A 24055-nucleotide genomic window follows, 5' to 3' on the forward strand; every position below is an offset into this window, starting at 1 on the left:
GTGGAACAACCTGCCTCCAGAAGCGGTGAATGCTCCAACACTGGAAGTCTTTAAGAAGAGTTTGGACAGCCCTTTGAAATGGTATAGGGTTTCCTGCCTGAGCAGGGAGCTGGACTAGATGACCTCCAAGGTCCCTTCCAAGTTTATTAAGCACACCCTTAAAAGTGAAGAGAAGGGACTCATGAGAGGCAGCACAGAGTGTAAATAAATAATTCTGCCATTATTTGATTCTTCCTCTTCAAAAGCTGTGTCTCCTTGAACAACTTGTATTGCACGAGAGTTAACTGGTGTCTCCATCCATTTCCTATCTCTGTTCCAGAACTGGGGGGACTGCCCAGTTTGGTGTGGGATTTTGGCTGCATTCACACCACATGCTAAAGCAGCACAGATCAAAGCCTTGCAGCTGCATTTTGAATAAGATTGTTGTCCCCAGATTGGGTCTGAGCCTGGTGTGGAAGTCAATGGAAGAACACCAGACAGAAGCTGCAGGTTTTATTCCCTTTTATTGAAGCGCTTCAGCTAAAGGGGTCCAAGTCAGCAAAATGCCGGGACCCAGAACAAAGGGTTAAAAGAGCTTTATACAATTTCACTAAAGCAGAAGACCGTGGGACAAGGTGGGGGATATATAAGAAATATCATCCAATAAACACTTTAATAATGATCTAACAATTGTCCTACTGGTCTCTAGTCGTCCCTGTTCCTAAACCTTGGCTAATGAATGCTCCAAGAATGATCTAATATACATTCTGTTTGCTTCAGGCCATCCCTATTTCTAATTTCTAGCCGAGCTTTGCAGATTGTTTTAATTCTTTGTTACTGATATCAGTCCTCTAACCACCTAGAATTGCTACAAATGTTATACTGCATATTCTCTGTGGACAGTTTTTCTTGCTGCAATTATAGGCATCCTGGTTTTCTTTCAAATGTATGCCACCATCTTGCATTGTTTTAGCAGACAGCCCATCAGATGCTAAGCTTGGTTAGTGTCATTTGGATTAAGGTTGTGGCTTTGTGAGATGCAGCCTCCTGGCCTGTTTACTTAAGTCTATGTAGTGCAGGGGGTCTTCAAACTTGGCCCTTTGATGACTTGTGGACATCAACTCCCAGAATTCCTCAGCCAGGCACGCGTGCTTGGCTGAGGAATTCTGGGAGTTGAAGTCCACAAGTCATCAAAGGGCCAAGTTTGAAGAACCCTGATCTAGTGCAATATTTTACAACATGAGCAGCATTAAGATGTGTGGACTTCAACTCCCAGCATCCCCCAGCCAGCAAAGCTGCATGGGGAATTCTGGGAGTTGAAGTCCACACATCTTTAAAGCCGCCCTGGTTGAAAAATATCGATGTAGCATTATAAAAACCATACAGTTCGTTTCAGCAGCTTGTGTGATGTTCAGAGCCATTTTCAATCCATTGCAAAGGGATCCCCGAGTTCTCAGATCATGGTTTGATGAGCAAACCCAGATGACTTAGTTCACACCTGTTACTAAACTATACCTTGTGAATACAAAAAAGCCGTGTTTGCTCACGGAATTGTGGCCAGCTAAAATGATCTTAAGAGTAAGTTCAAAAGGAAGGCAATTTCTCCTTGGATGATGAATGGACAGTAAGCAGAATTACTTTCTGACAATTTATGCAATGTTGGTTTGGTTTAAATTGCGGGGTTTATTTTCACCCCATGGCCAAAGAGCTTAATATGTGGCAGAAGGATAACTAAGGGCAAATAACTTAAGGGATTTGGATTTAATGCCCAGATTTAAGCTTCTTGCCAAGAATATTTAAAAGTGCCCTTGTAGTCAATGGCCTTCTCTGCCCCCTCCTCCTCCAAGAAACAGAGCCGGAGGGAAAGAGCGCCTGGGAAGGCAAGTCTCTCTAGCACAGAACTCCCTGCCACGGTCGGGCAAACCTCCTAAACCCCGATTGGCTGCTAAGTCCAGGCCACGCCCACCCGTGCAAGCCCCGCCAATAGGAACAAGGGCTGATCAAGCGTTGCCCGGCCTCTTCCGGCCAAAGGGCTGAGGCGTGGAAAGCATGGTCTGAGGTGCGGCCAGTGCCGATCATAATATCGATAACAATAACAGTTAACACTTTATTCAATGAAATAAAGAGTCGAAGACTTCATTCAATTCAAGCTACTAAGGCCGAGGAACCGCCCAACCAGGCCTCGAAAGCCGCTCTGCTGACTCACGGACTGATCGGAGAAGCGGAAGCCCCCGCCTTCCACAGCGAGGGCGTGGCCTCCTCACCAGCCACGCCCCCCCGTCGCCTTTAGCCGCGATCCCCGGGCGAGGCGCGCTCTTAGCAACGGCGCGGGCCCAGCCCCGCCCCCTGCCTGTCAGCCACCTCCCCCCGCCCGAGGGAGGGGGGCGTGTCCGCGCCGCGCGCTGCTTCGTTCCCCCTTCCGCTTTCGGCGGGTGACGTCAGCGCGCCTGCCGGCCTGCGCGTGACGTCAGATCCCGGGCGAGGCGGGCGGGGCCGGGCGGAACGGCGAGCCGCTGAGGTAACGGGAGGCGCGCGGGAGGCGAGGCGGGCCGGCGAGGCGGGAGGCCCCAACCCGGAGGCGGAGGCGCCTCGCTCGGCCCTTCCCCGCCTCGTCTCGTGGGGGGGGGTCATTGGAGGTGGTGGTGGTCGTGGGCCTACCCGGCCTGGTTTCCCAGGCCTAACCTGGTTTGCTCCCTTGGGTGGGCCTGGGGGGGGGGCCGAGAGGATGGGGGGGCCGCCACCCGTCCCCCCCCATGCACCGCCCCATTCCAGCCTCCCAATGTGGGGAAGGGGCTTGGCTCTGCAAATGTAGCCCCCCTCCCAAGCTGGCTGACCCCCCCCTTATGGGTGGGGGGGGCTGCATGTTGCCCCATGAGGAGGCCTCCCCCACATCCCCACCCTTTGGATGCTTGGGGGGGGGCTGGAAGGAGTGGGCTGCCCCCCCCAGGCCCTATTGTCCCAGCCCTCTTTTGGGTGGGGGGCTTCCCTGCCCCAAAGCTCTTTTCATGGCTCCTTGTGGGGGGAGGGCAACCGAAAGCCCCTTTGCGGGGGGGGGAGGGGAGGTTCTTTTCCAGGCTGGCCTGGAAAGGGGGAGGGGTGGAGTGGGGGTTGCTTTGGTTGCTTCAGAGGGTCTCATTTATTTTAATTAAATGTTCGCTCTGCCTTATCACTGACTTCCTTGGAGCGTGTGCAGAGGCATGAGCTGCCTCCCCCCCCCCAGACTGCTTTATTTGATTTGTTTTATTTTTAAATTTCCACTCTGCCTTTCAGAGAGTTGCTCCAGGCATGTGCAGAGTTCTCCCTGCTTTGGGGGTGGGGTGGGGTGCTTCCCCCCCCTTCTGACTGTTTTATTTTGTTTTATTCTTAGATTTCCACCCTGCTTTTCATTCATTTGCTCCAGGCCTGTGCAGAGTCCTCTCTGGGGGGTGGGGTGGGGGGGCTGCCTTTTCTCTCCCCCCCCCTCGACTGCTTTATTTATTTGATTCGTTTTATTTTTAAATTTCCATGTGCAGATTCCTTTCTGCCGGAGGGGGCTGCCTTTTTCTTCAGACTGTTTTGTTTTATTTGGTTTTAATTCTTAAATTTCCACCCTGCCTTTCAATGACAATGCAGAGTTCTCTCTTTTCCAGTCCCCTCTCTCCCCCCAGCCCAAACTCAGCTTGTATTTAGAATTTATTTTTTAATCTTTCATATTTATTATATCTTGTTTATTTAATCTTTATTTGTTAAATTTCTACACTGCCCATCTGCCCTAAGTGGAAGAAATGCTGTTTTATTTCAGAAGCAAAGAAAACTGGCTCTCCCTGACCATTTTTGAGTTGGGATTCCATTTTTTTTCTCAATGTGGACTGGCTGCTGGGAGGGGGCTGTAATTCGGCAGCATTTGGAGAACCGGATAGTTGTATACCCCCCTTCTGATATAATCGCCAGGGCTTTCATTCATCTGTTATTATTTATAATAAAATTTAATTTATTGCCCATCTCATTGTTTGGGGCAACTCTAGGAATAGCAAAGGGTTTCCTTAGACTTCATAACAGGCCTCGTAAAACTGCTCCAGTCGCAAGAACGGGAATCCTTCAAATCCTCTCTTTCCATTCTCTTCTGCTAAAGCAGTGGTTCTCAACCTTTTTAATGCCGCGACCCCCAACTGGTTGTAAGTCGAGGACTACTCAACCGGTCGTAAGTCGAGGACTACTCAACTGGTGCAGCACCGTTTGCAGAATGGGACTTTTGGCGGGCTCAGCAGGGCAGAGACAGCCTGGACAATTCCTGTTGGCTTTTGAAAGCCAATAGAATTAGACTCTATTCAAGAGAGTCTATTCCATTGGCTTTCAAAAGCCAACAGAATAAAAGGGAGTAGCACAGCTAAGGAAAAGGGGGGAAAAATGGCGGATTGCATTGTTTGGTGACCCCCGTTTGACTCCAAATGGGGTCCTGACCCACAGGTTGAGAACCACTGTGCTAAAGCAAGGTTTTTTTTTTTTTTTTTTCTTCAAATTCAGCAACTTGAAAATGTCTCGACTTCGACATCCAGAATTCCCATTTTGGAGGGGGGGGAGGTTGGACTGGAAGACCTTAGAGGTCCCTTCCAACTCTTTGTTATTCTGTTGCCACTGAATTGGAGCCCACCGTCTTCAGGTTGCTGAGTTTGGAAAACACTGTGCTAAAGCCTTTCTTTTTTTAATATTATTTTTCCACCTCTGAACGCTCATCTCCCTCGGTGTACAGCGTAGGACAGAGTATTAAGATATAAAAACATTTAGAAAAAAGAAGAGGCAAGGATGATAAGTCACACTGTTCAAGCGAATTAAAATTTGAAGGGCATTTCAGGACGTTAATCAGTCCCTGGCTGTGTGCTCCTTTGAGCCTCCCTTGCACAGAGTTTTCACACCTTCCCAGAAGGCCAGGAGAATTCTGGCTGCCTCACCTCTGGGGAGAGTGAGGTGATGTTGCTCAACAGCAGAGAAGCCTCTTTCTTGTGATTGTTAGTTGTGAAGTCGTGTCCGGCCCATCGCGACCCCATGGACCACGTTCCTCCAGGCCTTCCTGTCCTCCACCATCTTCTGGAGTCCATTGAAGCTCACTCCTACTGCTTCAGTTACTCCCTCTGGCCCCCTCCTTCTCTGTCGTCCCCTTCTTCTCTTGCCCTCCATCTTTCCCAGCATCAGGTTCTTCTCCAGGGAGTCCTTCCTTCTCATTAGGTGGCCAAAGGACTTGAGATTCCACTTCAGGATCTGGCCTTCTAAAGGGCAGTTGGGGTTGATCTCTTCCAGGACTGACCGGTTGGATCGCCTTGCAGTCCAGGGGACTCGCAGGAGTCTTCTCCAGCACCAGAGTTCAAAGGCCTCCATTCTTTGACGCTCAGCCTTTCTTAGGGTCCAACTTTCCCAGCCATACGTTGCTCTCTTTCTGGACCCTGCCAATTGGAGATCTTCAGCTGATGGGGTCTGCAGTGTGCCCACCCTCCCTCCCTGACTGGGTGGGATAGGCTGATGTAGTAGTTCCGTAGGTAGTCTGCTCCCCCCCCCATTCTGATGACAATACCTTGAGCTGCTGCTCCCTGTATGGCAGGGGTGTCACACTCGCAATGTCACGTGACGTATCGTGACTTTTTCCCCCATTGCTGGCCATGGGGTCGGCACGCTTTCGGCGTGACGCATCCGGCCAGCGGGCCGGCAGTTTGACACCCCTGCTGCAGTGATTGATGCTGAAATTATTTCCTCCTCTGGCTTCTGTCTCCAGTAATCTCTTAACGTGAGGGGGGTCCTTGAGCTTGCTTGTTTTCTCGCAGACGTTTTGTTACCTAGCTAGGTAACATCAGTGCTTGCTAGAAGGGAGTGGAGCTTGGAGGTGGCCTGTGGGGTCCTTGGTGCTCTCTGAGCTTGCTGGTTTTCTTGCATTTGTAAAAACGAGAGCAAACCCCACTCCCTACTCCAGAAGCACTGATAATCTTACCTAGTTTGGTCTTGAAAGGTCTGCAGGAGAGCAAAAAGGAAACTTCATTTCAACCCTGAGCTTCAAATATTCTCCTTAATCTCTGTCCTCAGCCTTCATTGCTCCCTCCATTTTGATGGTCATCCCCTCTGTTCTGTGGAATCCTCGCTTCTTAAAACCCAAGCTTTCATCCTATGCCCATCGTCTTCAACTTACGACCAGAACTGAGCCCAAAATTTCTCTCATTAAGCGAGACATTTATTAAGTGAGTTTTTGAGCCCTTTTACTACCTTCCTTGCCCCAGTTCAGTGCATCCCTGCAGCTGTTAAGCGAGGAATACAGTTGTTAAGTGAACCAGGCTCCTCCCATTGATTTTGCTTTTGTCAGAAAAAGCGATCACGTGACCCTGGGCCACTGTGACCGCCGTAAATACGAGTCCGTGGCCAAGCGTCAGAAATCGGATCGCGTGACTATGGAGATGCTGCAGTGGTCCTAAGTGAAAAATAGTCGTAAGAAGCTTTTTTTCAGTACTGTTATAACTGAACGGTCACTAAGTCGAGTTGTAAGTTGAGTTGATTACCTTCAATCTGACCCAATTAACTTCCTTTCCCCTCCCCCTTAACTAATTTCCTAGTCCTTTGGGTCTAACGGTGTTAAATCTTGGCTCTATTTGTCAGTTCCTTTTTTTGTGCGAAAGCAGCTCTGGGCGAGAACAGTTTCTACGCGAGGGAGCGAAATCTCCTTGCATAACAGAAAAGTTAGGTCAGTTGGCTGTTAATGAGTCTGTTGTTCTCCATCTTTTCTGGTAGGCCATTATACCTGCAATAGCAGGTATAAGGCAGGGGTCTTCAGACTTGGCCCTTTGATGACTGGTGGACTTCAACTCCCAGAATTCCTCAGCCAAGTCCACCAGTCATCAAAGGGCCAAGTTTGAAGAACCCTGGTTTAGCCCTATGCAGCATTTCTCAGCCTTGTCCACTGGAAGAGGGGTGGACTTCAACTCCCAGAATTCCTCAGCCAGCACAGCAAAACTGGCTGGGGAATTCTGGGAGTTGAAATCCACAAGACATCAAAGGGCCAGGTTTAAAGGCCCCTGGTATAATATGTGTGTGTGTGTGTGTGTGTGAGAGAGAGAGAGAGAGAAAGAGAGAGCGAGGGAGGAAGGGAGAGAGAGAGAGAGAGAGAGAGAGAGAGAGAGAGAGAGAGAGAGAGAGTGTATTTGTAGAATAGAGTCAACGCTTTAGCTGTATGAATGCTGGCGGGGCAATCCTGGGAATTGAGAATTGAAGTCCACCCATCTTAAAAGTTGCCATAATTGAAAAACACTTCAGCTACCAGTGTTTCTCAACCTTGGCAATTTTAAGGCATGTGGACTTCAACTCCCAGAATTCCTCAGCCAGCACAGCAAAACTGGCTGGGGAATTCTGGGAGTTGAAATCCACAAGACATCAAAGGGCCAGGTTTAAAGGCCCCTGGAATATTATGTGTGTGTGTGAGAGAGACGGAGGGAGGGAGGGAGGGAGGGAGAGAGAGAGAGAGAGAGAGAGAGAGAGAGAGAGAGTATTTGTAGAATAGAGTCAACGTTTTAGCTGTATGAATGCTGGCGGGGCAATCCTGGGAATTGAGAATTGAAGTCCACCCATCTTAAAAGTTGCCATAGTTGAAAAACACTTCAGCTACACCAGTGTTTCTCAACCTTGACCATTTTAAGGCATGTGGACTTCAACTCCCAGAATTCCACAGCCAGCATTGCTGGCTGTGGAATTCTGGGAGTTGAAGTCCACATGCCTTAAAATGGTCAAGGTTGAGAAACAGTGAGCTACACACTCTCCGGTACTTAAGGAGTGCCCTAGTTCAGGGGTCCCCAACCCCCAATCCATGGACCGGTACCGGTCTGCGCAAACAAGCAAAGCCCCCTCCACGGGAGGCAGGCAGGCAGCCCACGAAACCACGCACACTCGGGTCCATGGAAAAACCTCATTCCAAGGAACCGGCCCCCGGGGCCCAAAAGGTTGGGCACATCTGCCTTAAATAGATGGTGGTTCGTATGATGTCTTGGAACAGATCGGACCGTGCAGACTTGAACTCGGTGCCGGGTTCACGTGAAGGACATAATTTCTGCCAACTCGGCGTAAAAACCCGTCTCTTTTCTCCCTCGATTTTCTCTTAGAAAATGGCCGTAAACGTGTATTCCACCTCCGTGACGAGTGACAACTTAAGCCGACATGACATGCTAGCCTGGATCAACGAGTCGTTACAACTAACATTCACCAAGATAGAGCAACTTTGTTCAGGTGAGGAACCCCTGACCCCACAAGTCCGTCTGTCTGAGGCCTTGGCTTGTTACTGTTTCTCTTTTTAAGTAGTTGGAAACAGCAGTGGGTTCGCTCTGGTGGGTGGGTGCCTGCCTTGTGCCTTAAGTGTAAATTTATTTCATTTATTTTTTTTCATCAAACTGATATGCTATCTACCTCACCAAAGGTGACATAGAAAGTGTACTGCGTTTGCATCACTGGATCAAACGTGAACTTGCCGCTTGGAACATGCTTTTTTTTAACCCTCCTTGGGGGGTAGAAGGAGATGCTACCTGCACCGCTTTTCGGATTGTGTGTGTCTGTATTTGTGTATCTTAAGTGGGTCTAAAGCAGCGGTTCTCCACCTGTGGGTCGGGACCCCATTTGGGGTTGAACAACCATTTCACGGGGATCGCCAAACAACGCAGTCTGCCATTTTTTCCCCCTTTTCCTTAGCTGTGCTACTCCCTTTTATTCTATTGGCTTTTGAAAGCCAATAGAATAGACTCTCTTGAATAGAGTCTAATTCTATTGGCTTTCAAAAGCCAATAGGAATTGTCCAGGCTGTCTCTGCCCTGCTGAGCCCGCCAAAAGTCCCCTTCTGCAAATGGTGCTGCACTAGTTGAGTAGTCCTCGACTTACGACCGGTTGAGTAGTCCTCGACTTACGACCGGTTGGGGGTCACGGCATTAAAAAGGTTGAGAACCACTGGTTTAAAGGTTCCATTCAGTTCTGTGGCGTTAGATCAGGGGTCTTCAAACTTGGCCCTTTGATGACTTGTGGACTTCAACTCCCAGAATTCCTCAGCTAGGCATGCTGGCTGTGGAATTCTGGGAGTTGAAGTCCAAAAGCAGGGGTCTTCAAACTTGGCCCTTTGATGACTTGCGGACTTCAACTCCTAGAATTCCTCAGCCAGGCACGCGTGCCTGGCTGAGGAATTCTGGGAGTTGAAGTCCGCAAGTCATCAAAGGGCCAAGTTTGAAGACCCCTGTGTTAGATGTATCTTGAAATGTCTCATATGAGCAAAATGATGCAGAACTGAATAGCAATAGCAGTTAGACTTATATACTGCTTTCATAGTGCTTTAGGGCACTCTCTGGGCAGCTTTCAACCTATTTGTCCCCAACAATCTGAGTCCTCATTTTACCCACCTGGGAAGGACGGAAGGCTGAGTCAACCTTGGGCCAGGCTGCAGAGTTTGTCTGCAGTACTTTTAACAAAATAACACCGCTGGAAGGGAGGTCTTCTACTCCCACCTTCTGCTGAAGTACAAAACCCTGTACCATTTCAGATCAAATGGATGTGCCATGTCTTCTTAAAAGCCTCCAGGGATGGAGGACCCACAACTTCTGGAGGCAGGTTCTTCCACTGATGAATTGTTCTCCCTGTCAGGAAGTTTCTCCTTAGTTCCAGGTTGCTTCTCTCCTTGATTCGTTTCCCTCCGTTGCTTCAGGTGCTTTGGGGAATAGCTTGACTCCCTCTTCTTTGGGGCAGCCCCTCAAATACTGGAATACCGCCATTATGTCCTCCTCTTCGTTAAACTAGAACAGTGATGGCGAACCTTTTAGAGACCCAATGCCCAAACTGCAACCCAAATCCCACTTATTTATCATGGGGTGCCGGGTGGGCGTGGCCGTGGTGGTCATGGCAGACTGGGTGGGCGGGGCCAGGACAGCAGGGGCCAGTCCCTCACCATCTCTGGGGCATGGCATGGGTGCCCACAGAGGGCTCTGAGTGCCACCTCTGGCACGCGTGCCAAAGGTTCGCCACCACTGAACTAGACATAACCAATTCCTGCAATTGTCCTTCATAGGTTTTAGCCTCCAGTCCCTTAATCATCTTTGTTGCTTTTCTCTGTGCTTCTCATTTCTCCCCTCTACCTGAATACAGTATATGCCATTTGGAAACTACATCAGTGGTTCTCAACCTGTGGGTCGAGCGACCATTTCACGGGGGTCGCCAAACAACGCAGTCCGCCATTTTTTCCCCCCTTTTCCTCAGCTGTGCTACTCTCTTTTATTCTATTGGCTTTTGAAAGCCAATAGAATAGACTCTCTTGAACAGAGTCTAATTCTATTGGCTTTCAAAAGCCAATAGGAATTGTCCAGGCTGTCTCTGCCCTGCTGAGCCCACCAAAAGTCCCAGTCTGCAAGCGGTGCTGCACCAGTTGAGTAGTCCTCGTCTTACGACCGGTGGAGTAGTCCTCGACTTATGACCGGTTGGGGGGGGGTCGCGGCATTAAAAAGGTTGAGAACCACTGCTCTACATAAAATAGAATACCAGACTAGAAAAGGCTGTAGGAGCTCTTTGTTTTGAAGATTAGACACCGGTCCCGGTGGAAGGCCGTTCGTATTTGTCATGCTGACGGAGACTCCTTCTTCGCGATTACGCCTCGGAGGAAATGCATCAGCAGGAGCGACAGTAGCTTGGCAGACTTTTTTTATCTGCGCTTTTAAAATATAGGGCAAATAGGATTCCGGGCAGTCCTCAACGACGGAGCCCCAACTTTCCTTTGCAAAGCAAAATGTTCAGTGGGTTTTGCCCCATTTTTTTTTTAATTGAAAAGTTTTACAAAAATTACAAAATATACCCCAAACCCACCCCCTCTCCCCCACTTCCCAGAGCTGAATACAGGGTAACAGATATAATAATCATAATCTAACTAACATTAACCCACTATGTAGATAAACAAATATAATGCACTTTAACTCCCTTTTAACACAGAGTAAACAATGTGCAAATCAACTTTACCATATAAACAAATTAAAATCCCAATTTATAAAAGTTTTGCCCCATTTTTTCACGGCCTTCCTTGCCACGTTTTTTTTCAGCGAAGGCATCCTTAGAGATTGTCCTGTCCTCCAGGCTCCTGTTTGTCCCAAAGGTGCTTTTACACGAGGCAGCTGGACCAGACTTTCGTGTTGCTAAGGAGGTCACACCTGATTCTTCAACTTTTTTTCTTTTTAGCCAGTGAATCGGTGCAGTTAAGTGTCGATGGAGATCCTCCATCGTCCACGGTCCTGGTTGTCCCAAAGTGCTTTATTTTTTTTTTTAAGAGGCAACTGGACTTTGTTTTTCCTTTGAAGACGTTTCTCTTCTCGTCGCAGAAGCTTCTTCAGGTTCTGCCTGGATGGTGGGGAAGGGAAGGATTTATACTCCTTGCTGACAGTCGGTCAGTTGCCTTCTTTTAGAGCAGTGTTTCTCAACCTTGACAATTTTAAGGCACGTGGACTTCAACTCCCAGAATCCCACAGCCAGCATTGCTGGCTGTGGGATTCTGGGAGTTGAAGTCCACGTGCCTTAAAATTGTCAAGATTGAGAAACACTGTTTTAGAGAGAGAGTCGTTGAGGCCACCTGTCCTCAGTTGTCCCAAATGTGCTTTTTCACGAGGCAACTGGACTGTTTTCCTTTGAAGGCATTTCCTTCCCATCCCAGAAGCTTCTTCAGGTTCTGACTGAATGCTGGGGGAATGGAAGGATTTATACTCCTCACAGACAGCTTGTCATTTTTGCATTTTTTTTTTAGAGAGTTGTTGAGGCCCCCTGGAGGTTCGTCTGTGTCCTCAGTTGTCCCAAAGATGCTTCTTTTTTCAGGAGGCCACTGGACTTTCTTCTTTTTCTCTTTGAAGACCTTTCCCTTCTCATCCCAGAAGCTTCTTCAGGTTCTGACTGAATGGTGGGGGAATGGAAGGATTTATACTCCTTGCAAAGAGCTGGTCCTTTGCCTTCTTTCAGAGAGTCCTTGAGGCCACTTGCAGGTTCACCTATGTGTCCAGGGTCTCCTGAATCAGAGGGCAAATGGGTGTGGAGCCTGGTTGGAACTGGCGAAGCCGTCTTCCTCCTGGAGCAGCGGGTGTTTCGAGTTCCACCCTTGCTGTTCCAAGCACTTTGTAAGCATTTCAAGCTAAAAACTCACCCAGCAGGCCCCAAATTGCCTGATTTGCAAAAGCCGATGCTTGGCTTGGAATAGCTTGAGATGAACTCTTTTATCTCCTGCTGATGCTCCTCTATCTCAGAGTCCTTCCTGATTCCTTTCAGCAGTTAAATCTGAGTGCCCAGATCCCTGGTGGGCGCTTGTAATCACCTTTTGTATAGGTGCCACAATGCTCAACAGTAGCAACTGTGAGAGGGATCTCGGAGTCCTAGTGGACAATCCCTTAAATAGGAGCCAGCCGTGCGCTGCAGCTGCCAAAAAGGCCAACACAGTTCTAGGCTGCATTAACAGAGGGACAGAATCAAGATCACATGAAGTATTAATGCCATTTTACAAGGCCTTGGTAAGGCCACACTTGGAATCCTGCATCCAGTTTTGGTCACCACGATGTAAAAAAGATGTTGAGACTCTAGAACAGTGGTTCTCAACCTGGGGGTCGGGACCCCATTGGGGGTCGAACGACCATTTCACGGGGGTCGCCAAACAACGCAGTCCGCCATTTTTCCCCCCTTTTCCTTAGCTGTGCTCCTCCCTTTTATTCTATTGGCTTTTGAAAGCCAATAGAATAGACTCTCTTGAATAGGGTCTAATTCTATTGGCTTTCAAAAGCCAATAGGAATTGTCCAGGCTGTCTCTGCCCTGCTGAGCCCGCCAAAAGTCCCATTCTGAAAACGGTGCTGCACCAGTTGAGTAGTCCTCGACTTACGACCGGTTGAGTAGTCTTCGACTTACGACCGGTTGGGGGTCGCGGCATTAAAAAGGTTGAGAACCACTGCTCTAGAAAGAGGGCAGAGAAGAGCAACAAAGATGATCAGGGAACTGGAGGCTAAAGCATATAAGGAACGGTTGCTGGAATTGGGTAGATCTAGTTTAATGAAGAGAAGGACGAGGGGGGACATGATAGCAGCCTTCCAGTATCTCAGGGGCTGCCCCAAAGAAGAGGGAGTCAAGCTGTTCTCCAAAGCGCCTGAAGGAAAGACAAGAAGCAACGGATGGAAACTAACCAAGGAGAGAAGCAATCTAGAACTAAGGAGAAACTTCCTGACAGTGAGAACAATTAACCAGTGGAACTACCTGCCTCCAGAAGTTGTGAATGCTCCAACACTGGAAGCTTTTAAGAAGAGACTAGACAGCCATTTGTCTGAAACGGTATAGAGTTTCCTGCCTGAGCAGGGGTTGGACTAGATGACCTCTAAGGTCCCTTACAGATGGTATAGGATTTCCTGCCTGAGTAGAAGGTTGGACTAGATGACCTCCAAGGCCCCTTACAGCTTTTATTCTATTCTGTTCTATGCTGTTCTATTCCCCTCCTCTCCCCTCCCTTCCCCTCCTCCCTCCCCTCTTCCATTCCATTCCATTCTTTCCTATTTTTATTTATTTCTATTTCTATTATCCATGTCTCCCTGGGGCCTCCGCTGCCAGAACCCCGTCTTCAGGCCTTTCGAAAGGGTGTCGAGGGAGAGGCAATTTTATCTCCCCGGGGATGATGTTCCGCAGAGAAGGAGCCATCACCAAGGAGGCCCTTCTTCTTGGTCCCACCAGATGGACCTCCTTAAGAGAGCCCCCTCCCCTCCCAGAGCATCCTTTGTCTGCCCCCTCGGGTGGATTGGGTAGATTTAGCTGGGAAAAGACGGCCTTTCAAATAGCCCTGCAACCTGTTCGTTTTCCGCTGTGTGAAGAGGGAGGCCGATTACAAAATAAAAGTGGCATTTGTTCTCCCAGAGATTCTTTCCCACACACCCAACTGTTTGAATCAAGGTCCTTCCACCAGTTTGTCTGCCAACGTTGCCTCCGCAGCCAGCGCTGGGAAAGGAATGCAGAGATTCTGATGTTTTGCCCTAAATAAGTTTGCTAAGATCTAATTATCACCCAGATGTTTCTCTCTCTCTCTGTCTCTGTCTCTCTCTCCTGGCCAGGTGCTGCCTATTGTCAGTTTATGGACATGCTCTTCCCAGGTTCCGTCACGCTCAAGAAGGTGAAATTCCAAGCAAAGCTGGAACACGAGTACATTCAGAATTTCAAGATCCTACAAGCCGGTTTTAAGCGAATGGGAGTTGACAAAGTAAGAGCTTCGGATCTTTTCTCTCCGATGTCATTTTTAGGGAATGTTTTCAGCTTGGACTGAACTGGCAATAAGTTCCCTTGGCTCTTTTTGCGGCGGCCTTTCCCACTGATTTATTTGGAATATTTATTGATTAATTTATTTTGGGTATCTGTCAGAAGCTAGCACTCTCTCCCCCCCCTCAGTTTTCAAATTAATATTCAGTAATATTGGAGGGTTCCACCCTGCCCCAGTCTTGTTCAATTTAAACCCTCTCTCTCTCTCTCTGTGTCTGTCTGTCTGTCTGTCTGTCTGTCTATCTATCTATCTATCTATCTATCTATCTATCTATCTATCTATCTATCTATCTATCTATCTATCTATCTATCTATCTCCACCTTTCTATCCATCTATCCACCCATCCATTATCTCTCTCTCTCCACCTCTCTCTCGCCATCTCTCTCTTTCTGTGTGTGTTTGTCTCTCTGTGTCTCTATCTATCTATCTATCTATCTATCTATCTATCTATCTATCTATCTATCTATCTATCTCCATCTCTCTCCATCCCTCTCTCTCTCTCTGTGTCTCAGTCTCTCTGTCTCTCTCTCTCTCTGTCTCTATCTCCACCTTTCTATCCACCCACCAATCCATTATCTATCTATCTATCTATCTATCTATCTATCTATCTATCTATCTATCTATCTATCTATCTATCTATCTATCTCCATCTCTCTCCATCCCTCTCTCTCTCTGTGTGTCTCAGTCTCTCTGTCTCTCTCTGTCTCTATCTCCACCTTTCTATCCACCCACCAATCCATTATCTCTCTCTCTCTCTCTCTCTCTCTCTCCATCTCTCTCTCTCTCTCTCTGTGTGTATCTATCTATCCATCTACCTATCCACCCATCCATTATCTATCTATCTATCTATCTATCTATCTATCTATCTAATCCATCTCTCTCCATCCCTCTCTCTCTCTGTGTCTCAGTCTCTCTGTCTCTCTCTCTCTGTCTCTATCTCCACTTTTCTATCCACCCACCAATCCATTATCTATCTATCTATCTATCTATCTATCTATCTATCTATCTATCTATCTATCTATCTATCTATCTATCTATCTATCTCCATCTCTCTCTCTCTCTCTCTCTCTCTCTCTTTCTTTCTCTCACTGTTTCTGTCTATCTATCTAGATATAGATATAGATATATATTTGACAATGCATTCATTTTTCAACTTTATGAGACAACCTTTTCCAGGAAAAGCAGCACTTAGGATTTTGGTGTTTTTTTTTTTTTTTAACATTGTGTCGCTGATGTGCCGTTAATGTACTGTTCAATATAACAAGGTGGGAATTTTTTATTTTATCATGCAAGGTATTTTTTTCTTGTCTTGTCAAGTTGTAGTTTGCACCATTTCTGCCTGCATTGACTTGTGGCTCCATACTAGCTAGAAGAGTTCAAAGATCCTGATTTGTTTTTCTTGGAGGTTTCAATCTTTGTCAGATATGACTAACCTCAACCTCACAAAAGACTTTTTCTATTCCCAGATTATTGGATGACCAAGGTAGAGCTCCAGACTCTGCTTGGCTACTCTCTTTTCTGTGGAAAGGGATATTTGTTTGAATTTTCAGAAGGTTTATTAGCAAATGATGTCCCATTTAGCAGCATTCAACTCTGCCTGCCTCCTTTTAAAATTTAAAGTTTTACGGACTCTTTTGATACTCTAATGCTTTATACCACCCAGAGTTCCTTTCTTGAGTGGTTGAAAAATGTGAAATACAAGTAAATAGAGAAACATCAAAAGGTGGGAGTAAAAGAATGCTTACATTGCTGCATTTGAATTACTGGAAAGGCGGAAGGAATGTGGGTTTTCATATGCTAAGTTTCACGTGCTTTTGAGTCACTGCTGCCTTTCAAAGGCAAATAAGATTTGCATTTCTGTTAGTCTAGTCAAGCAGGGGTAGGCAACCTTGGCTCTTTTATGACTTCAACTCCCAGAATTCCTGAGCCAGCATGGGGGAACGATGGCCTCCTTCATGACTTCTGGACTTCAACTCCCACAATTCCTCAGCCAGCATGGGGGAACTGTGGCGCTTTCATGACTTGTGAACTTTAACTCCCAGAATTCCTGAGCCAGCATGGGGGAATGATGGCTCCCTCATGACTTGTGGACTTCAACTCCCAGAATTCCTGAGCCAGCATGGGGGAACTACGGCCCCCTCATGACTTGTGGACTTCAACTCCCAGAATTCCTGAGCCAGCATGGGGGAACTACGGCCCCCTCATGACTCGTGGACTTCAACTCCCAGAATTCCTGAGCCAGCATGGGGGAATGATGGCCTCCTTCATGACTTCTGGACTTCAACTCCCAGAATTCCTCAGCCAGCATGGGGGAATGGGGCTATATTTATTTATTTAATATTTATTTGCTATGTATATGTAGGGGTGTGGGTCTATACATATTGTATAACCTTAATTGTTACACAATTGTACAACTTTATTATACAATTCTGTTTATACAATCCTTAGTTTATAAACAGGCACAGAATGAAAGTCACGTGAAATACTAGTACAGTTTTTTTTTTACAAAGCCTTAGTAAGGCCACACCTGGAATACAGCATTCACTTTTGGTCACCACGTTACAAAAATGATGTTGAGGCTTTCGGAAAAAGTGCAAAGAAGAGCAGCCAGGATGATTAAAGGCCTGGAGACTGAAACATACGAAGCACGGTTGCAGGAATGGGGTATGTCTAGTGAAAAGGAGGATTGTGGGGGACATGATAGCTACCCCAAAGAAGAGGGGGTCAAGCTATTTTCCAAAGCAGAATAACGGTGAATACTCCAACACTGGAAGTTTTTAAGAAGAGACTGGACAGCCATTTGTCCGAAACGGTATAGGGCTTCCTGCCTGAGCAGGGGTTGGACTAGATGACCTCCAAGGTCCCTTCCAGCTATTATTATTATTATTAATAATAATTATTATATGTTTTAGGTGTGTGTCTTGTATGTGTTTCTCTTTGAGAGTGTGCAACTAAATTTAATTTTTGATGTGGGCCTTTGTGCCCACAGTAAAAAAAAAAATGACAATAAAGGTTATCTTATCTTATATGGGAGAATAGACAAAGCAAACAGCAGCCTTGAGACTATCTTTCCAAGTTAGTTTGGGAAAACCGAGATGAAGTGAGTTAACGACCTCAGTTTAGTTGGGCCCAGTGACTTTGCTCTGAAAGGCCAGTGCTTTGGATGCGTGCTAACTGCAAAAACCTTTATTTTTTTTCCAAAAGCAATATGAATTTCTGTTCAAAAAAGAAAAGAAAAGAAAAAAGCAAATTGATTCTAGCTTTTTTTTTTTGCTTTGTAGGAACAGCACCCCAAACTTGTAACGGGGAAGAGACCTTAATTGCACCCCAGAAAAGGACGTGCTTCCTTCCACGTTCTCCGAGAAAGTTGCTCTCGGCTAGATGTTGCAAAAATGTGTGTGTTTCTACACAACAGCTGGCCCATCAGTGGGTTGCAAGACCTTGGTCTGAGTAAACACAAAGATTAGCTTTCTTGCTTCTGAGGAAGTTTGTAGCAATTGGAGATTGAATAAAGGAACAGGAAGTTTGGGCAAACCTTGGCATTTACGCAATGCCTGTTTTTTTTGTTTTTTGTTTTGGTCCTCACAAATACAGAGAACGGGGAAGGAATTGGACAATCGTTGGTCTGAAATGGTTTAGAGTTTCTTGCCCGAGCAGGGGGTTGGACTAGACCACCTCCCAGGTCTCTTCCAACTCTCTTATTCTGTTCAGTGTCCTAATTGTTTCCAGTGTTTTGGCACCTTAGGAAATCAAGAAACCGGTCATGTAAAGAAAATTACAGAATGAAAGAGTTGGAAGGGGCCTTGGAGGTCATCTAGTCCAACCCCCTGCTAATGCAGGAAACCCTATACCCTTTCAGACAAATGGCTATCCAGTCTCTTTTTGAAAACTTCCAGGATTGGAGCATTCACAACCTCTGGAGGCAAGTTAATTTTTCTCACTCTCAGGAAGTTTCTCCTTAGTTCCAGGTTGCTTCTCTCCTTGATAAGTTTCCATCCGTTGCTTCTTGTCCTGCCTTCAGGGGCTTTGAAGCAGGGCTTTTCAACCCGTGGGACGGGTACTACCTGTGGTCCATTGGCACCTAGCAGGTGGGATGCGACCATCCTAGAAAAGGGGTAGCAGGGGAGGGGAGTGAGCTGAACCGGGGGCAGCACCGCACAAGCCTGAGCGAGAGACGGCTGGAGCTGCAGGGCTGTCAGGGCTGAGCGGAAGCGCCAGGATCAGCGCCAGGCTCCAGCTGGAGCTCAGCCCTGATCCTGGTGCTTCTGCTGAGCCCTGAAGAAGCGCCGATCAGCCGGAATGTTGCAGCCTCTCCAGGCTCTTGTGATTTACATTCAGAGGCTTGGCAACGGATTCCTATTTATGACGGTCACAGTGTCCCAGGGTCATGTGAAGTGACCCAAACCTGCAACCACCCAGCAGATGGGGGGGGGGAATAAAAACCAAACACCCCCTGCCCCACCCCCACTGCCAATCCTCAACAGAAATGCTCACAACAATGAAAACCTCGGGCAGGAGGAAGAGCGCCGCCGGGCGGGCAGGCAGGTGTCTTGCTCGGCTGTGGCTTGGGGGGCACTTTTTTCAGGGCCACTGTCACTTCGAAGAGTCACTAAGCGAACTGTTGTAAGTCGAGGACTACCTGTACTTAATCTCTTTTTCCCTTTTTTTTTGTCATCAAGTTTTTGACCCCTTGCTAGGCGACGGGTGGTCCTCGGATGTTGCCATATCCTAAAAGTGGTACAATGGGTGAAAAGGTTGAAAAGCCCTGCTTTGAAGGACAGGTGGTCACCCTACTTTTTCTTGTGTGAACAAATGCCAGAATGCTGAGGGAAAGAAATGCAATTTTGGCCTTTAGGTGGGGTGTTGCAAAATAATCCCTTTTTTTTCTGGATTAATATATAATTTCCAGATCACGCGAAGATATAAACCCACTCTGTTCTGTTTTGGGGAGACCCCACCTCACTCCATCTCCGGCTGAGAGCGTGTTTATTTCTATCCCACTTTAAAAAAAAAAAGTTCAGAGAATTAAGAGCTAAACTGTAGAAAGAGAGATTAAAAGATTTGAGAGTCTCTTGCCTCAAGATGTAAGAGAGATAGGATAGCGCTCTTAAATATTGGCAAGGAGTTTCGACAGGGTGTCCCTTAGGATTCTATTGCGCACGGCACAGAATAATGAATTTCAGAATCAGGAAGTTCCAGGTGGTCCTTGACTTCTCACCATGTTTAAGCCCAAAATTTCTGTTCTTAAGTGAGTTTTGCCCCATTTGTTAAGTGAATCTAAATTCCCCATTAACTTTAATAATAATAAAGTTGGAAGGGACCTTGGAGGTCATCTAGTCCAACCCCTTGCTCAAGCAGGAAATCCAGTATCAGGGGCTGCCCCAAGGGAATCAAGCTCTTCTCCAAAGCACCAGAGGGCAGGACAAAAAACAATGGATGGAAACTGACCAAAGAGAGAAGCAACCTGGAATTAAGGAGAAACTTCCTAACAGCGAGGACAATTAAACAGTGGAACAGCCTGCCACCAGAAATCGTGGGCGCTCCATCCCTGGAGGTTTTTAAGAAGAGACTGGACAGCCACTTGTTTGAAATGGTGTAGGGTAGGCTCTCCTGCTTGAGCAGGGGGCTGGACTAGAAGACCTCCAAGGCCCCTTCCAGCTCTATTCTGATTGATGAACTTCAAACGGTCACTAAACGAATGGGCCTAAGCCGAGAGCTTACTATATATCCTAACTGAACATTTGAAGAAAAAAAAATATCCTTGCTGACCATTCAGGCGCAGAATTATTTGCTAGCAGGCGGCAGTGAGGTCCCACTTGACGGATTGGAGATGGGTTTGAACAGACATCTGTCAGCATGCTTTGATTGGGTTTCATGCACTGAGCAAAGGGGGCGTGCGCTGGAAGTGCTGGGACATCCACTTCCCACTCCTAAGATTCTGTGAATTACCATGATTTGGCCGTGTAAGCAGTCTTCCGTTGAGCTTTCCTTGATGCTTAAGTTTTATAAATAAGGTCTGGAAGTAAAGGAAAGCCTGCAAAACCAAATGACTGCCTTTAAAACGTTTCAAAAGTATAACTTAAACACGTTACGATAGCTTTTTTTCCTCCTGCCGTTTTCAGTGGGGGGGGGAACCCTCAAATATTTTGTGATTTAAAACATAATGATGATGATGATGATAATAAAGTTGGAAGGGACCTTGGAGGTCATCTAGTCCAACCCCCTGATCAGGCAGGAAACCCTATACCATTTCAGACAAATGGATGTCCAGTCTCTTCTTAAAAACTTCCAGTGTTGGAGCATTCAGAGCTTCTGGAGGCAGGTAGTTCCAATGGTTAACTGTTCTCCCTGTCAGGAAGTTTCTCTTTAGTTCCAGGTTGCTTCTCTCCTTGATTAGTTTCCATCCGTTGCTTCTTGTCCTGCCTTCAGGCGCTTTGGAGAAGAGCTTGACTCCCTCTTCTTTGGGGCAGCCCCTGAGAGATTGGAAGGCTGCTATTGTCACCCAATCAGTCAGAATAGAGCTGGAAGGGACCTTGGAGGTCTTCTAGTCCAACCCCCTGCTCAGGCAGGAAACCCTATACCATTTCAGACAAATGACTTCCAGGGTTGGAGCATTCACCGCTTCTGGAGGCAGGTTGTTCCGCTGGTTGATTGTCCTCACTGTCAGGAAGTTTCTCCTTAGTTCCAGGTTGCTTCTCTCCTTGATTAGTTTCCATCCGTTGCTTCTTGTCCAGGGGTTTTGGAGAATAGCTTGACTCCCTCTTCTTTGGGGCAGCCCCTGAGATCTTGGAAGATTGCTATCATGTCCCCCCTCGTCCTTCTCTTCATTAAACTAGACATCCCCAATTTCAGCAACCGTTCCTTATATGTTTTAGCCTCCAGTCCCCTAATCATCTTCGTTCCTCTTCTCTGCACTCTTTCTAGAGTCTCCACATCTTTTTTACATCGTGGTGACCAAAACTGGATGCCGTCCGTATTCCAGGTGTGGCCGTACCTTAAAGTCGAGGACAACCTGTTACTGCTTTTAGAAACCTCTCTGCTATAATTCTCAAAGATACACTTCTCGTCCTAACCTCCTTAACCTGTCTCTCCTCAGATAATACCCGTGGACAAATTAGTGAAAGGGAAATTCCAGGACAATTTTGAATTTGTTCAGTGGTTCAAGAAGTTCTTCGACGCGAATTACGACGGGAAGGACTACGACCCTGTGGCGGCTCGGCAAGGCCAGGAGAGCTGCCCCGCCCCGCCTCTGGTGGTCCCGCTGCTGAACAAGCCGAAGAAGCCTCTCGGTTCTGGTGGCACCGGTAAGAGAGGCTGGTGTGTCGGGCGCCGCGGGCTTCTAGTGCTGCTCCTGGGCCAGCTCTGGCGGTTGGGGATGATGGGAGAAGCGGTCCCAGCGTTCTGGGAGGGCCCATGAAGGGGACAGCCCTGTCAGCACAGGTAGCATCTCAGGCTACCTGTCTGTCTGGTGGTGTCTCTCGTTATCCTGGCCAGAGGTGAGGTAGTGAGTTGATTGAAAGGCCACCTCTGTCAGACCTGCCACACCTGAACCTCTAAATCAGTGGTTCTCGACCTTTCTAATCCCGCGACCCCATAATACAGTTCCCCATGTTGTGGTGATCCCCAACCACTTATACATCACCGGGTGCCAGGGGCGTGGCCAAAGAAAAGGGGGAAAAATGGCGGACTGTGTTGTTTGGCGACCCCCGTGAAATGGTCGTTCGACCCCAAATGGGGTCACGACCCACAGGTGGAGAACCACTGCTCTAAATATAATAATAATAACAACAACAACAACGGTGATGATGAAGTTGGAAGGGATCTTGGAGGTCATCTAGTCCAACCCCCTGCTCAGGCAGGAAACCCTATACCACTTCAGGCCAAGGGCTATCCAGTCTCTTCATAATAAATAATAAGAAAGTTGGAAGGGACCTGGGAGATCATCTAATCCAACCCCCTGCTCAGGCAGGAAACCCTATGCCAGTGGTTCTCAACCTGTGGGTCGGGACCCCATTTGGGGTCGAACGACCATTTCACGGGGGTCGCCAAACAATGCAGTCCGCCATTTTTTCCCCCTTTTCCTTAGCTGTGCTACTCCCTTTTATTCTATTGGCTTTTGAAAGCCAATAGAATAGGCTCTCTTGAATAGAGTCTAATTCTATTGGCTTTCCAAAGCCAATAGGAATTGTCCAGGCTGTCTCTGCCCTGCTGAGCCCACCAAAAGTCCCCTTCTGCAAACGGTGCTGCACCAGTTGAGTAGTCCTTGACTTACAACCGGTTGGGGGTCGCGGCATTGAAAAGGTTGAGAACCATTGCCCTATACCATTTAAGACCAATGGCTGTCCAGTCTCTTCATAATAAATAATAATAAAGTTGGAAGGGACCTGGGAGATCATCTAGTCCAACCCCTTGCTCAGGCAGGAAACCCTATACCATTTAAGACCAATGGCTGTCCAGTCTCTTCACAATAAATAATAAAGTTGGAAGGGACCTGGGAGGTCATCTAGTCCAACCCTCTGCTCAGGCAGGAAACCCTATACCACTTCAGGCCAAGGGCTGTCCAAATAGAGACGATCCTTGGCTCCATTTGTTGAGAAAGGTATTGTTTTATTTAGCAGTCAAGGGTATCGCAGTAGCGCAAAGCCAGAACTGAGAATCGCGTGCCCAAATCCCCAGGTTCAAATTTCCCCTCCCTTAACTGCCTCCCGTCGCCGGCCCCTCTATGCCCGATCAGATGCGATCAAGACGGCTTCAGAAGTCACTTCCAGCATAGGCTGGTGTGCAGCTGGCGCCTTCTTCCAGCCAGGGTGGCCTTGAAGCAGCATCTAGGGCAGATGCAGCCGTTACTTTCGGGTTCTCCCCCAAGCATTTCCCCTCCCATCTACTCTCCCCCAGGGCTACAAGCAAGCGTAAGGTGGCAGTTGACAACGTTGGAGGAATCCTAGAATTAAGACACACCCATAGCAGAGGACATGGGTAACTCAGGGTTGAACCGTGGGGTCCTGGGTGCTCTCTGAGCCTGGTGGTTTTCTTGCAGACGTTTCAGGACCCAACTAGGTAGCATCATCAGTGCTAGAAGGAAGGGGGGATTGCAGACTGGAAGAGGAGGAGGAGGAGGAGGAGGAGGAGGAGGAGAGACTGTGGGGTCCTTGGTGCTCTCCGAACTGGGGGGTTTTCTTGCAGACGTTTCATGACCCAACTACAGCACAGCATCAGTTCTAGAAAGGAGAGGAGGAGGACTGTGGGTTCCTTGCTGCTCTCCGAGCTGGGTGGTTTTCTTGCAGACATTTCAGGACCCAACTAGGTCACATCATCAGTGCTGAGGGGGGGAGGCTTGCTCTCTGCTTATTCACCAGTGGCCTGCCTTGTGAGTCTTAACTTGTGTGTGTCGTGGTCTTGTCAGTGGTTGTTCCTTAACACCAAGATTAGCCCTAGACAAACAGTTAACCATGCCCCAGTTAAGGAACTATCAACTCAGGCAAATAAACAATGCCCTCATCAACAGATCACCAAGAATACTCCCATTAACAGTGTCACGGTAAGCTGCTATAGGTAAACAGAGAGCAATCCCCCCCCCCCTTCTAGAGAGCAGTGATGTTGTTCCCTATTTGGGTAATGAAATGTCTGCAAGAAAACCACCCAGCTCAGAGAGCATCAAGAATCTCCTCCTCCTCCTCCCCCTCCTCCTCCTCCCCCCTCCTCCTCCCCCCCCCACAACCCCCTCCCTTCTAGCATTGATGATGTTCCCTACTTGGGAAATGAAATGTCTTCAGGAAAACCATCAAGCTCAAAGA

General features: G+C 47.6%; 1 protein-coding gene across 1 annotated transcript in view; it reads left to right on the plus strand.

Moving 5' to 3' along the window:
- The first annotated feature begins 2348 nt into the window (after positions 1–2348).
- The window catches only part of MAPRE1 (microtubule associated protein RP/EB family member 1), a 28373-nt gene continuing 6666 nt past the window's right edge, over positions 2349–24055 (plus strand). Inside the window, exons 1-4 of the mRNA XM_039318895.1 lie at positions 2349–2497; positions 8085–8208; positions 14059–14204; positions 21358–21565. Of these exons, the coding sequence (XP_039174829.1) occupies positions 8088–8208; positions 14059–14204; positions 21358–21565 (475 nt within the window). The 5' untranslated portion in view covers positions 2349–2497; positions 8085–8087. The remainder of the gene's footprint in view (positions 2498–8084; positions 8209–14058; positions 14205–21357; positions 21566–24055) is intronic.

This window comes from Crotalus tigris, unplaced genomic scaffold (genome assembly GCF_016545835.1).
Source record: "Crotalus tigris isolate CLP2741 ecotype Arizona unplaced genomic scaffold, ASM1654583v1 scf7180000021643.52994198:917841, whole genome shotgun sequence".
Taxonomy (NCBI): Eukaryota; Metazoa; Chordata; class Lepidosauria; order Squamata; family Viperidae; genus Crotalus; species Crotalus tigris.